The sequence below is a fragment of the Oncorhynchus gorbuscha genome, linkage group LG11 (genome assembly GCF_021184085.1).
Source record: "Oncorhynchus gorbuscha isolate QuinsamMale2020 ecotype Even-year linkage group LG11, OgorEven_v1.0, whole genome shotgun sequence".
NCBI lineage: Eukaryota > Metazoa > Chordata > Actinopteri > Salmoniformes > Salmonidae > Oncorhynchus > Oncorhynchus gorbuscha.
This window is the reverse complement of record NC_060183.1, coordinates 61,462,476-61,478,503: the sequence shown is the minus strand read 5'-3', so window position 1 is coordinate 61,478,503 and position 16,028 is coordinate 61,462,476. Positions and strand designations below refer to the sequence as shown.

Genomic DNA, 16,028 nt, shown 5'->3' with positions numbered 1-16,028 from the left:
CTGCTTATCAAAGGCTTCAGACTCTGATTGTGATTTAATTGGATAAATTAGATTCTACAACACCAAGCCAGTGCCAACTGATCATATGGCCTAAAACACACAGCTACTGTCTGACAGAAAATAGGTTCAAGTAGAGACAAACTCATAAGGAAAATATAATGATACTTCAGCCCTCTTCAACCCTACTACTGTTTGGATAAATTGAGAGACTACAAAAATGTTCAACTTATACAACAGAAGCATTGTGCTAGATATGCCAGGTCTCAATTGGTATTTGCAGGATGCCTTTCTACACAGCTAGGAGTTTCCTCTACTTGAATCCCTGATAGAGATTGAAACCGTGAGTTTGCCTACAGTTTATGGTAGAGTGGCCTTAATGTGCACGGATAAAAGATGCCCCTTTCAAACAAGATAGGTTCCGTCACAATAAGGAGCTATACAGTACAAAGGCCCTGTCCCAATAGCTCTAAAATGCATCCTTCCTTGAATCCTTCTGTAAGGTCATCCCAGTTCTGAGGGTTGGAATGATGGACGCAAACAGAGTAGTGACAACCTCAAGGACGGTATATCACAAAAATTCTCAATCTGAAATGAGGAGGGCATTGTTTTTCGGAATTGAAAGACGTGGAAGACAGAGACCTTTTAAAAGTATTGGAACGAGGCCAAAGCTGAAAAGTGGTAGGAGACGACAATCAGATCTGCCTGGGTAGTAGGAGGCTAGCAGCTAGGAGGCTGAGCTGTAGTCCAGCCCCAGTACAGTCCAGTACTCACACAGATGCCCTGGGCTCCGTAGGGCCGTCCGTCTGTGGCAGCACTAAAGACCAGAGAGCCTTGGCTGCCTGTGTGGTGCACGTCCCTAGAGCTACCGTAGTGAGAGGAGCTCAACGGGGCATAATTGGAATTATAGGACAGAGACAGGGCGTACTGAGCACCACATTATACATACAGGCAACACACACACACACATACAGCCAACACACACAGACACACACTTTAGTGGACATGCATTTCACCAAGTAGTAATGATTAATACAATAATGTAAATAATATTGTTAATGCTAATATTCCACATGCTTCAACAACATTTGTACATAGCATTAGTGGCAGCTTGTTTGCTTGTTACTCCAAACATACTGATACAACATAGACATGCTTAGGGAAACAATAATTTATATACAGTATCAGTCAAAAGTTTGGACACACCTACTCATTCAAGGGTTTTTCTTTATTTTTTAAAACTATTTTTCTACATTGTAGAATAATAGTGAAGACAACAAATCTATGAAATAACAAATATGGAATGATGTAGTAGCCATAAAAGTGTTAAACAAATCAAAATATATTTTATATTTGAGATTGTTCAAAGTAGCCACCCTTTGCCTTGATGACAGCTTTGCACACTTCTCTCAACCAGCTTCATGAGGTAGTCACTCGTAATGCATTTATACGGTATATACAGTACCAGTCAAAAGTTTGGACACACCTACTCATTCAAGAGCTTCTTTATTTGGACTATTTTCTATATTGGTGTGTGGTCCTCCTACTACGACTCGGGTAACCATGCAGCTTATTAGGCTACAGACAAAATAAGATGATGAACTTCACAGGGTGGTGAAAGTGCACGGTGATCTCAATAGTCCTTTCCAATAAATATCAAGGGTCTTATTCTGCTTGATATGGTGATCGATGCTTGACTGCCGTTTGACAAATACAAATATTCTCGCAATTATCCATAATAATCTCATCATGTAGAGAAGCCTACCTGCACAGCCTTATCTGTGATCCGTTGGCTAGAGCGCATGTGGCAATAATACAATAGTTGTTGTGACAAAACTATCAGAAGAGTTGAAAATGCGATGGAAACGTGTATTCAATACATTAACATTTTTGCGCATAAGTACATTTTGTGTGCACTAGGTCATCAGGCACTGATTGTTATCCGCAATAAGTCTGTTTGGTGGAAACACACTACTGGAGGGGAAAAAAATGCATATTTTCTTTATACAGATTCTAGAAAGTTAGCATGAAAATTTGTCACCAATTGGATGGAAACCCAGCTACTGATTATACCATGCTTCTTAGATAACATCATTGCAGCCACTTTTAAGGCTGCGTTCTAAAGGTGCCCACAGTAGCTGTGATGATGAAGTGGCCATTAAGAGTGTATACTGTAGCTTCCACCAACCTGTGCCATCTACGGCCCAAAGGAGAGACACTAAGGAACACCCCCCCCCCAGACTCAAGTCAGCTGGCGACACGCTATGGTCACCCTGGAGCCAGGGCTGAGGTCAATAGTCTGAAGGAACTGGACAGGTCATGAAGATGGATAATGAAACAGAAACACCACTATAATGTGGTTCATGAGGTTTCTGAATGGACGGTATGAGGTCATCTCAGCTAACACATGATCAAAGAAAAAAAAAGACCAAATAACAACCTAGGCTGTTAACACCATAACCACGTGATATTCTTACTCATGTTCCCACTCAAACAGATGTGATCTCTATCGTGGGATATGCCATTAAGATTGGCCATTAAGATTATTATCAATCATACCGAATTAAAAGTACATTGCTCATTAAATATTCGTCAAATACTCTACCTTTTCCATCTTCTTGGCCTCGATGTGGCGCATCACCTGGTCTCTCCAATCCACTGGTACCCTTGCTCCTGCTCCCGGTCCTCCTGGCCCGTCCAACAGCGAGTGCTCAGACTTCACCCTGGCATTGGGCCTTTTACTGGGGCTGATGTGCTGGTAGTTGAAGTCGCTGACCGACATGGTCCTCTCGGGCAGCTCATGGGGCTGTGGCCTGGCGGTGTGAGGCCTGGGGGCACAGGGCCCATCGATGCTGTAGGTGCGGGCCGACAGAGGCCTCTGCATGGTCTGGGCTATGGCCAGCGGCCCCCGGCCCAGGGTGTGGATGTCCCTGTACGTCATGTAGTCTCCCTCGGGAACCTGCATGCGCCGGGGGTCCCCCATAGAGGCCGTGGAGGAACTGCTGCTTTGCCTCTGAAGGGTGCTGCTCCGTGGCTGACCACCGGGGGGCAGGTGTCTCTCCTTAGCCCACATGTCACCAGGCTGCTTGGGCCCCATGGGCGGGCCTCTCTGCTGGGCCTGGTGGGGATATGGAGGGGCCTGGTTGCGGTTGGAGTAATTGGTGTTGGCCAGAGAGTGCTGGGGTGGAGGGAGGTAGCCCTGGTCGGGGGGGACGGGGGTCCTATGGGTCCACAGGCCTTCTTTGGGCAAGGCGCTGCTGGTGTACTGGACGTTGTACTGAGGCGGCGGGCCCATGGCCATGCCTGAGGGGACGGGGTAGCGGCCGGTGCTGACAGGAGGCTTTGAGGAGCTGGAGAGCAGGTCGGAGGAAGAGGCTGAGGAGCCGGGGTAGACCTGGAAGGGCTGGTCATTGAGCAGGGAGGCTGACTTGCTGCGGACGATGCTTTGACCCTGGGCCCCCGGTAAGGCTCCGGCCATCCTGCCCACTACTTCACCCTCGTAGGAGCCCCCCTCAGTGTCCAAGGAGTACAGCTTCATCTCCCCTGTCTCGATATTGGTGATGCTCTGAGCCTTGGCCACCGGGGACAGCTCCTCTGTGCTGCGAGACAGCGACATGTCACTGCTGGCCGTCACGCCCGCCGAAGCAGTCCGCACCACCGACGTGGCAGAGTCTAACCTCATGGGCGACACGGCCAATCCCTCACTGGAGCGGCCGTTAAAGTGGTCGCCCATCTGGTTGCCGTTCTCCATGTGGTCTGTAATGGGCGCCGTAGAGTTTTCGTTGTTATACGGCGGAGGCAAGTGGTGAAAGGCCTCCTTGGTGCTCGTGCCATTCTGACAGTCATCCAGTTGGACCCCCATGTTGTCCGTCTGCAGCGGCAGCTTAGCCACGTTCATGTTGATCTGGTCCCACTTGGTGTAGCCGTCGCCCATGCCGTTGTTGATGCCCTTCTTGATGAAGGCCAGCCTCTCCTCCATAGACAGGTCGTAGTCCCCCACAATCTTCTCTGGCTTGGACTCGTAGGACTGCTGGTTCTTCAGGAGGGCCTGCAGGGTAGTGTCTGGGCCGTTGCCGTTCTGGAGGAGAGGGGTGCTTACCTTCTGCTGATTCATGTTCTCATCCTCTTGCCTGGAACAGAAAGCATAACATAATGGTTTGTTGTTGTTGTCGTCGAGTGTTCAGGCATTCAGAGTATAAGCATGGCAGGAAATCCAACCCTCTTAGTTAGATCTAGTATGAACACATCCAAAGTTATTTCCTTAGTTGAGCCAACCTTTCAAATGAGAAAACCTTCACTGTTCTATGCTCCCTAGTGATCTTTTGATTAGGATGTTTAGAGCTTCTATTATAAAAGAAATCACATCCCTAATAGCAAGTAAATCCCACCCTCCATTCTCAAGAAACCCTGAGAAAAACTAGACTTCACCCACCTGCTCTTGGGTAGAAAGGGCATCTTGGCCTCTCTCTCGGGGGGTGCACAGGGAGTTGTCCTGACTGCTGTCCGTGGTCAGAGACACCGAGTCCGACATGCGTGACGGGGATGAACAGTTGCTGTTGTTCTGATTGCTGTTGGCCACTGTCTCGTCCAGCAACGAGTCAGCGTCTTTGCCGTCATCTGTCCAACCAAGACAGGAGAACTCGGTCAGTGTGTACACATTCAAAGTTACCAAGCTGTGTACACTGAGGGCGCATGATGTAATCAACTTGCCAGTAGTTACATAGTTGTAGAACCATCTAACCGTGTACTACTTCTAGCAGTTGTTAATCCTAAAAGGAGCCATGTGTCTGCCGTGGTACCTTTTTTGTCTTTACTAAGTGCCACCACTTTGGGCTGGTTGATGGAGATCTCAATGAGAGGAGGTCTCATCTCCGCCATCTTCATCTCCTCCTCAGATGAAAGCTCCTCAGAATCCTGCAGAGAAAAAGACTTGACACAAACGACCACAAAATAAATGTGCAAGAGTCATAATGTGTATGGCCAGTGAGGTGTGATGTGTAGCACCGTTCAGAGTAGCGTACCTCCAGGGTGTCCTCGTGGTTCATGGTCTTGGTATTGTCCGAGGTCCGGAGTGAGGTCTTCTGGGAGGTGTAGGATTCAGAGGTCTCCAGGGGTACTGTGGAGTCCTGGACACAGACAGGTGCTTTGAGCTCCATCTCTACTGGCTTGCCATTGGCGCGGGGGACCTCGATCACCTGGTCAAAACCCCAAACCAACAAGACGGTTATATAAAGCAGACTTGTTTCTGATACAGAGTTATTATTAGGTTGTTGTTGTTATGTCATTTGTTACCCATCTAACTTGTAATTAGGTGGCAAGTAAATGTTGGACAGAACTGTAATAAAGTGTAACAGTGAATTAATGTACAATAGGCTCATTGGGATCCCTTCGATTTCCAATAAAATATGTTTATATGCAAATACTTGTGAAACCATACACCACGTGAAGCAGTCTTAATTTTATCTTTATTATTATTTTCCAATACAACACACTGTATCCAAGTTGTTTGTTGCCTGTGTGTGTGTGTGTGTGTGTGTGTGTGTGTGTGTGTGTGTGTGTGTGTGTGTGTGTGTGTGTGTGGGTGTGTGTGTGTGTGTGTGTGTGTGTGTGTGTGTGTGTGTGTGTGTGTGTGTGTGTGTGTGTGTGCACATCTGCCAGTGTTTACAGACAATAGGCTCAACCTTGACTCCCACGTCCTGCACTCCCACATGGATCCGCTCATTAGGTTTGGCATCCTTCCCCGACTCTTCGCCCGACTCGTCCTCCTTCAGCCTGTGAGCGATAGACTGGGCCGTCTTCACCATGTTCTTCAGCTCGTCTGGGTACGGTGTCGGGTAGCGCTTCAGGTTGCCCTCCTAAAGAGACATGCACACGTGAGAGAAAAAAAACAAAAAAACAGTGAACCAGGAGCGTTCCTGAGGGGGTGGGGAGAGGGACTTGGGTGAGGGACTTGGGTGAGGGAGGGGGAGCAGTTGAGCTCGGTTGCCAATGGAGGTGACACTGCTGCTCCTCAGTCAAAATGACAGCTTGAGAGGCGGTGTGCCTCTTCCAAGCAGGCCCGTCCTCCCAGTCTGCTGGAGAGGCACTGCAGCCAGCCAGCCATATTGGAGACTGTGTGAGACTGTGTGAAACACCACAATTGGTTTGAAAGAAATTATTCAGAACCTCCTCACTATGAAATGCAAGCAGCTTCCATTTCAGTGTGAGACAATAGACATTGGACAACTGGACATTCCTTAGAGACTCCGGTACAGGCAGTAACAAGCAGACATCTCTCTTTAATACAAGGGAAGAGGGGAAGGCCAATCTGTGATAGGTAATGTGGCTGTGGCTTGAAGCCTTCTGATACATAAGGTGACTCAACAGACCTAGATTTTACATTCTAACAGGAGACAGCAACTAAAAAAAACCTTGCTTTTACACCAGAAAGCCCATTTGTATCCCTTGCCATAGTGTTTCAACAACCTTGACAACTTAGTAATGAGGACTGTGTAATGTGCGTAAGCATTGTGAGTACAGAGCAAGGTTGTTTGACCCTCATTTTCCTCGCACACAAACTGGACATCGTTTTTCATATACTTTCATTAGCTCACATTTGCATAATATCACCCTCTGACACTTTGCCAACCAAACTCGCTACAATCTACAACACAGTGAGGAAAGAGAGGTGTGTGCATACTGTGTACACAAGTGTGTGTGTATCAGCGTGTGTGCATTTATGTACGTAAGCGGGTGCCTCTCGCTGTCTGTAAGTGTGTGTATGTGCGGGCTGAGTACTGACCCGCGGAGGCGTCTCCCTCTCATCCTTGTCCTCGTCACACTCGAAGGCCACCTGGGCCCGCTGCTTCCTCTGCTCCTCCCACAAAGAGGGGTTGAAGCTCTCACTGTCAGAGTTAGGGATGCCTGAGGAGACACACACCACACATCCTCTTTCTAGCTGCACAAACCTTTATGCAGTATTCCAATTACATTTGTTACGCATACATCTAGAGATAAAATAAAATAATTGAATAAAATGTTATCAAACCTTACCACAGTTATATACCACTAATTAACACATTCTCAGTTTTGTAAATGTATATTTGTGTTATCAATACCACTTTACATCCAAACATGGTTGTGTGAGTTAAGTTAATAGAGTATTAAAAATACAGGTGAGAATTCTGTTTGTTTTTGACAACTTAGCTCAGTCATTATTTCCGGACCAGTTCTCTCTAAGCCTGGGCTGTGTTTGAAGCCAAGTTTCCACTTCAGAGCAGTACAAAAGTTGTGTTGCTCGGAAACAGGTTAAGACTTTTTAATCTCACCCCCTCCTGAATCCATTTAGTTTCAATTTTGGAGATTTGCCTCTGTTCCCGGCCAACAATGAGAGCTTGTTTCAGGCCCAAAATGTTCAAAGCACCGACATTCCAATTAAGGGGCTGACTAGATCTGGCGGGTGCCCCAAAAACAAATTGGAACGCAATAGCAGTAAATTGATAAAAGATTCACAATTTCCCCTCCAAGGCCTAGCACCTGTAAGCTGCAGTATCCTCTCCCAAAAGGAGGTCAGAGTGAGAGGAAGAGCGAGCAGCCATGCTAACCGATGTAATAGTAGTGCCCAAGGTAACATATGTAGAGAAGGAGGGGTAACGGATTGTGTTTCTACCCCCCCTCCTCCTCCTCAGATAAAGGAGATAAGGTGGCCTACACAACAACCATCCAAGACAATCACTTCCTGGTTGCCGGAATCACATGATCAAATTTATGACTGGAGGAAGATAAAGAATGATATTGAAATATGATCATTGTGGTAGCGATTACACTGGAAGTTTGGCACTGAAACAACACAATCAGCCTGGAATTTGGTAGGATGTGACCGACCTCAGTGGTGGCCCAGTTATTATAATAATATAATAATCTGCCATAGATAGACTAATGAAATAGGAGGGGAAACATGACATTTGTGTATCTAAACACATACTATATAGATCAGTGATCACCACAGGGAGAGATGTATTGTAAAGGTGTTAGAACAGGACCTAGCCCATAGATAGTAGGTCTTTGTATTAGTTTAAAACTCCAGATTGTCTAGTACTCACAGTCCTCTGTCCTGGTCTGCTGGGGGAACATGTAGTTGGTCAGAACCGTCTTGTTTGTCTCTGGATCCTCCTCCTTCTGCAGAGGGATGAGAGGCTTCGACTGTGGGGGAGGGGAGAGAGAGTGGTATAATAAGACATGTTGAATATCCCGATGGCTTTTGAAAACTGTCATGAAACAGTCACAGGAATCTTTCATGAATAGGTCTACATATTCACTGGTGGAAATCATCCATTTAATTTGGTTTCCAGGTACACTAAGGGCTTTGGACAGTAGCATTAGGAGATGATCAGAGCTCTATTTCCCTGGAGGAGGGAAAATTAGGCCTTCCTCAGCCTGGCTTGACTTCAACCAGAGACATCCGGGTTGATTATTAAACTCTGTAGTATGTGTGTGTGTGTTACTGACTGTGTTGGGCAATTAAACCACAGTAGATAACAATCGATAAGAAGCCCAGCTGGCAGGAGCTAACCCCCGTTCACATCATTACCACAACCTCCTAATTAAAACCCACTGGGGAAGAACTGGGCCTGTAATCACAAAGTGTGCTGATCTAGGATCAGGTCTCTCCTTTCTTACTGATTATGATTAGAAAGGCACAAACGATGCTAGATCAGCACCCTTACTACTCCAACGCTTTGTGAATACGGGCCCAGGGCTGCAATTAAAACATCAACTCTTCTGAAAAAGTGGACTGCTGGACTAACGTGCCCATCCAACCTATATTCAATCAAAACACGTCTCTTTGTTTTAAGGAGAGCCTCTTTCGCTCTCCGGTCTCTGGTCAAATCCTCTCAGCACAGTGAGTGGTCAATGGTTGTTAGCTTGGGGCTTTGGAGAAAGGCCCTCCATGCAATATGGTGTGTGGAATTAGATACCGTGGAAGTGTTTTATTGGGTTTAAGCTGTGTTTTGACAGGTTGTACTGTGTCCAATGGGATTAGTCTGAGGCTGACGGGAGCTGCTGGTTGCACAACTACACTTGGCCGCTCTTGAACCCCCGAGAAACAGTTACTGTAAGGGTGCCAACTGTGCCAAATGTTTCATTAAACCATTTGAGGAGCGGAGAGACAAGGAAGTGCACTGCCGTCCACACGTTTGAGAGCAGCTTAGTGGCCACTCGTGTGTGTGTGTGTGTGTGTGTGTGTGTGTGTGTGTGTGTGTGTGTGTGTGTGTGTGTGTGTGTGTGTGTGTGTGTGTGTGTGTGTGTGTGTGTGTGTGTGTGTGTGTGTCAGATACTCAATTACAGCTCTCCCTCCCACTCATACCATTCTGATGACACTCGAGGGAGGATTTTGAAATAAGAGGGTCATAAAACAACAAGCACCTCGACGCTCCATACAAACAATGAGTAAGTTTACGTGCAGACTAATAATTAGATATTAAACTGATAGTAGACAGATTATGCAATAGTCATGTAAACACCTTACTCTGCTTATCTTAATCGGCGTTAAGGTCTAAATCGAAGTAAGCATTCGCCGATTAAAACACCTGGTTTCCTGAACAATGTTTCAAATTAGGACATGTAAACGTTAATCGGTGTTCCAGCTGTGTATTTGATCTGTGCATGTGCTAGCAGCAGCCGAACGAGCCTCCCTCTTTAGTGCAAGTAAAGTGTGTTCAGAACAACTAGAAGTTGTTTTTCACATACAAACTTTACAACTAGAAGTTGTTTTTCACATACAAACTTTATATGTTTGAACTAAGAATCAAATATCCTTCCCAAAAATAAAATGTTCACCTTGGTAGAACGTTTGTTTTGCTTGGTGATTTTCTGCATTTTTAAAGTGCCATCAGGTAGCCTGATTTCAGATATGTCCATGTAAACAGAATTATTAGGGAAATCGTTCTTCTTGCAAAGCATGTAAACGTTTTAATCAAACTATTATATTAATCTGACTAGCCACAATAATCACATTATTGTGTGCATGTAACCACACTCACTAAAGAGATTTCCCTACCAGTAAAGAAATAGCCTGTATGAAAAACAGAATAATGCCCTGAAAGCCCCACAGTGAAAACCAAGAGGCTGTGTACACACCTGGTTCTCAGACAGCCACATAGCAGTCATCTGGTTAAGCTTGGTGAAGCTGTAGGGAAGGTTCCTCAATCTGGACAGAGAAACACAGAGAAAGGCGTTATAGTAAAAGTCATGAAGCACATTACCGACCTCAGAAAGATATGGGACAGATCTCAACTGACAAATAAAAGTAATGCCCATGACCATGTTTCTGTATCCATAATGACTGTAACCACACTTACTTGAGAGATACTGCCGTCCGATATTAAGAATGGCCCAAAACTTTTGAGTACCATGTCTAACATCTATAGGACAACTTTCTAAAGCGCACAGAGAATCAGATAAGCCTACAATACATTTTGAACAGGTAGGAAACATCGCGTTGTGTCTCCGACGCCAAAGTGGAGAGTGCAAAACGAGTGGTCCCAGGGTAATAAACGGGTCTCTTCCTCTCTATAAAAACTGGAGGATGGGAACTTAATTCCAGCAGGCTGCAGGGTTACTGCCGTGTCATGGTAAAATCTATTTAGTGCTTCTGTTAGCGAGTGGAAAGGCCATGGCCACTGTGTCTCTTTCTAGGGCACTGCCTGGAAAACCCCCTGGAAATAACCTCCATCAGGAAGGAATTGGGGTTTTGTGAGTGTCTTAAATCAATCTACTTAATCTTCCTGGTCCAAACTTAGGCTTTAATTCCTGTATCATTATGCACCAATGATTAACTTTCATGATGTGTGTGTAAGTGTGTGCATGTGTGTTCGTGTGCAAGGTGGGGGAATGCATTCTGATTCTGATATTTTCTCTATTGTTGACACACACGGCCCGGCCCGTGTGTGTGTGTTTTTAGTGCCTTATATAATCCACTTTGGTGGCGGGCGCAGCAGAGGGAGATTGCTCTGGTGCCAGCGCTGGTTCCAATAAGCTGGATGGACATGTTTTACAAGGCACATGTGGCAACGGTAGCATGGCTTTGCACAACAAAGGGAGCAGCTGGGAGACTGCTGACATTTTAACTACTGTGTTAAACTAGTCTGTAGACTACTGGAGCGCTCTAATGAAACGCTCTGAGAACACCAGAAATAATTAATCATATTGAATTGACTGATGTTTACGGCGATATGCAAGAAAAAGAGTTGTGTCGATTAAAGTTTGGGTTAGCAGTGTTTCCCCCAGGAATTCTTTCTGCTGCAGTTTTAAAGCAAGTTTCCTGCAATTGTACACATTTTGCCATGGTTTATGCTGTGATCTTGTTCTATATGTTTTATTCTTCCTTACTGTCTTGTTTTTATTTTGCTGGTTCTTAGTTCTAAATTATGAAAATATATTACTCCATTATCTTTTCGATATACTTTATATCAGGTTTTAGACTTATTTTTTGGATTGGCAGTAACAATTTAGCAGTGGCGTCCAGGACATAAAATGTACTTTTTGGTCCACCAGCCACTCAGTCTTTATCAGACAAAAAGAGTCTTTATCAGACAAAAATAGTCTTTATCAGAGGGCGGAGGGGTTACCGTGGAAACGCAACTTGAAACACTTTTGTGCCTGTGAGACTGACATGCTGACTAGGCCGGCTATGCAGGTACACCATCGTGTGCATGTTGATTTTGTCCACCCACACCAGACGCGATCAGGTCACGCAGGTTGAAATATCAAAACAAACTGAACCAACTATAATAATTTGGGGACAGGTCGAAACGCATTAAACATTCATGGCCATTTAGCTAGCTTGCTGTTGCTAGCTAATTTGTCCTGAAATGCACAAGGTCCTCTAGTCTGATGATTAATCCACAGAGACAAAAGGGTAAACCTAGTAATCTCCCCTCCATCAGTTTACTTCTTCTTTGGACTTTATATGGCAGTTGGCAACCAACTTTAAAAGTGCATTATCACCACCGACTGGAGTGTGGACCTCAGTTCAGCTCAGTATATGTTCCTAAGAACCAATGAGGAGATGAGAGAGGCTGGACTTGCAGCGCATCAAGCGTAAAAAATAGAACCAAGTTCTATTTTAGTGCCTGGCTACACAGACGCTTGTTAATGCGCAAGATCAGTTTGGATAACCTGATTGAATAACATGACCGTGTACATTTATTGTGCAACGCTCACGCCATGAATGCTTCATGCATTTATACCTGTCCCCAAATTAATATAGGTGGTTCAGAGTTATATTATATTTCAACCTGCATGTCTGGTGTGGATGGACAAAATCATTAACATGTACGCAATGGCGCAAGAGCATGCCCGGTCTAGTCAGCTTGTAGTAGAAGCACTGTCTCCTCTTTCCTAGCAGTTGAAACTCAAACATTGAAAAACAACCTAGCTTGTGAACAAAACAATGTGAATAGCCAAGAAACACAAGGACAAAGTTTCACTTAAGTAGACTTTTGTTTCAAGTAAATTAGACCAACTTTCATGACTGCGCAGCGCTTCGAAAAAATTATCTTTCACTCAGCTATTCATGTGTACACAGCCCCTAGACAGGCAGTGTTGCAGCGCGAGTCGGAAGAGACTATATAGGATTTGTAGTTCTTTGACTTTGTGAGATTAAATTAACCAGCTATGAAACAAAATGGCAGAAATACTTTGAAAGCCTCTACTGCAGCATTTATTTTACTATAAATGTGATCATAATTGACTATTTTTATTCACACATATGAGTTAGATGTTCGCACTGTGGAGCCCTGACCACCCACCAACTTCGCTGGTAAAATAGACATCTTACCATCTTGCCAAAATCTACCTGCATTTGGCAGGTGGCTGGTGTTCATTTTAGGACTTGGGGGCATCTGCTAAATTAATATAGGGGAAACACTATGTGATGCTGTCAAGTTTGGAGAGAGAGAGAGCAAGAGAAAGAGAGGAGGAGCATAGCCTCTCCTGCAGTGTATGTGACTCCTCATTCAACTCTGACAAATCTGTTACCTTACGCTGATAGTACTACTGATTAACTTGCAATCTACAGTATATGCCAATATTTTCAACAATGCCTCTACACATTTGTTACCCCTGTGTTATGGTGATTCATGTTCCCCTGTATTATCTGGGATAAGGGGTGTAGCAGGGTGGAGATGGGGGTGACGGGGGTGTGACAGGGGAGAAAACAGAAGTAAAAGGGGGAGAGACAGGAGAAACATAGGAGTACAGGGGAGTGAGACGGATGAGTTGCCCCAAACTAATCATAAGATTAGCCAACCATTGTAAATTAAAGAGGCATCATCAAATCTGGTCTCCTGCCTGTCTGGCTGCTCTTCAGATTGCATCAACAATCTGACTGGACTGCCACAGGGCTGAGACTTGGGGGAGAGAAAGGCGGAGGCTAGACTCACTTGTTGTCGCTGAGATTGATGACCTTGAGCTTGGTCATGTCTCCCATCTCCTCAGGTAGAGACTCCAGCTTGTTGGAGTGCAGGAACAGCACAGTGGCACTCTTCCAGCTGCCCATCTGGGTGATGTGGGGAGGAGAGAGAGAGAGGGCGAGCGAGACCAGGAGACATCAGCACACAGCTGAGGCTGGACACAATAAATTGCCGTATGCGCACCCACGCATGCACACACACACGCATTCATGTTTTATAAATAAGCAAACATTAGCACAGCGTGCACACAATAACACCAACACCCACTGACACACACACAGTGTTTGACCCCCATGCTCACCTCTGGGGGCAGCTGTGTGAGGAAGTTGTGGTCAGCGGCAAAAGTGCGTATGCTGACACACTGTCCAATGGAGGAGGGCAGAGCCTCGATCTCGTTAAAACTACAGTCAAGCTCATCCAGGGCTGCCAGACTATAGAGAAAGAAGAGGAGGAAGAAACAGGGGGAAAAGAGGAGGAGGGCTTTTCATTTAGGACAACTAAACAGAGTTTATATCTCATTGATTCCAGAGGCATTTTTTCGCAAGGGGCGAGAGGGTTTTATACCACAGTGGGGGAAGAGAGTCCTAAAAAAGTATTTTTCCTGCTCGAACTAGCCAACATTCCAAGGAATCTTCTGACTAACTGTCAGGTTCCAATATCGTCTAGGACTGCACTATACGGCATATGACCCTTTATGAAGAAAAAAAAGGGAAAAAAAAGAGTGAAAGATACTCGCTGGAGAATAGAGGTTACTCTACATCCGAGACTCTTCCAGATCTGGTTCTCATTATTCTGTTTGGAGTTTGGCTCAGGAATATGCAAGCCAGCATTCTCTGAATATATCTGGGGTTGCTATTCCAGCATTCATTTAAAAATACATACTGTGCATAAATGATTCACGTGGACCTGAATTTAAGATGGAGTTGAGCCAGAGTTTTCCCTCCTGGAATCCAATGGGAGGTCTGGTGTTAAAATAAGGACAGGTACAATGATACCCAATATCCTCTTAGCTGGAGCAACAACAGACCAGATCAGGGCCTTATTGGCATCTCAGAGAAGGAGTGCTGATCTAGCATTAGTTTAGCCTTTTAGATCATAATGAATACAATTATATGGACAAGGGAATCTGATCCTCGATCGGCACTCCTACTCAGATGCTTTGTGAATTCGGGCCCAGGCCTATATCCGCGTCATAAAAAATTCCAACATTAACTGAAATGGTTGGCCAAGGTCAGTTAGAATAGTTTTTATCAACTGCAGACAGGGCTCTAAAGCGCGACCATTTTGGTCACATATGCTACTACATATTTTTCTGTGCCCTAAAGATAAAAGCGAGCACAGATTTGTTACTGTCATGGTTGCACCATTACGAAAGCGAAAACAGATTGCTTCTAGCATAAAACAGATACAAATATACACAATATATACAAACATATGTGGACACCACTTCAAATTAGTAGATTTGGCTGTTTCAGCCACACTAGTTGCTGACAGGTGTATAAAATTGAGCACACAGCTATGCAATCTCCATAGACAAACATTGGCCTTACTGAAGAGCTCAGTGACTTTCAACGTAGCACCGTCATAGGATGAGTCTGTTCCTCAAATTTCTGCCCTGCTAGAGATGCCCCGGGCAACTGTAAGTGCTGTTATTGTGAAGTGGAAACATCTAGGAGCAACAACAGCTCAGCCATTAAGTGGTAGGCCACACAAGCTCACAGAACAGGAATGCCTTTTGTCCTCGGTTGCAACACTCACTAGTGACTTCCAAATTGTCTCTGGAAGCAACGTCAGCACTAGAACTGTTCGTTGGGAGCTTAATAAAATAGGTTTCCATGGCAGACCAGCCACACACAAGCTTAAGATCACCATGTGCAATGCCAAGAGTCGGCTGAAGGCATGTAAAGCTCATTGACATTGGGCTCTGGAGCAGTGGAAACTTGTTCTCTGGAGTGATGAATCACGCTTCACCATCTGGCAGTCTGACGGACGAAACTGGGTTTGGTGGATGCGAGGAGAATGCTACCTGCCTGAATGCATAACGCCAATAGTAAAGTTTGGTGGAGGAGGAATAATGGTCTGGGGCTGTTTTTTATGGTTCGGGCTAGGCCCCTTAGATCCAGTGAAGGGAAATCTTAACACAACACTATACAATGGCATTCTAGATAATTCTGTGCTTCCAACTTTGTGGCAACAGTTTGGGAAAGGCCCTTTCCTGTTTCAGCATGACAATGCCCCCGTGCACAAAGCAAGGTCTTTACAGGAATGGTTTGTCGAGATCAATGTGGAAGAACTTGACTGGCCTGCATAGAGCTCTGACTTCAACCCCATCGAACAACTAAATTGGAACGCCGACTGTGAGCCAGGCATAATCGCCCAACATCAGTGCCCGAACTAACTAATGCTCTTGTGGCTGATTGGAAGTCCCCGTAGTAATGTTCCAACATCTAGTGGAAAACCTTCCCAGAAGAATGGAGGCTGTTATAGCAGCAAAGGGGAACCAACTCCATATTAATGTTCAGAATTTTGGAATGAGATGTTCGACGAGCAGGTGTCCACATACCTTTGGTCATGTAG

General features: G+C 45.2%; 1 protein-coding gene across 1 annotated transcript in view; it reads right to left on the bottom strand.

Moving 5' to 3' along the window:
• Positions 1–16,028, bottom strand: part of LOC124049055 (erbin-like) — a 114,395-nt gene that overhangs the window by 16,742 nt on the left and 81,625 nt on the right. The window contains 12 exon segments of the mRNA XM_046370365.1: positions 772–924; positions 2,603–4,127; positions 4,430–4,470; positions 4,472–4,614; positions 4,797–4,911; positions 5,019–5,192; positions 5,679–5,852; positions 6,779–6,900; positions 8,079–8,178; positions 10,117–10,186; positions 13,422–13,537; positions 13,753–13,882. Coding sequence (XP_046226321.1) covers positions 772–924; positions 2,603–4,127; positions 4,430–4,470; positions 4,472–4,614; positions 4,797–4,911; positions 5,019–5,192; positions 5,679–5,852; positions 6,779–6,900; positions 8,079–8,178; positions 10,117–10,186; positions 13,422–13,537; positions 13,753–13,882 — 2,863 coding nt within the window.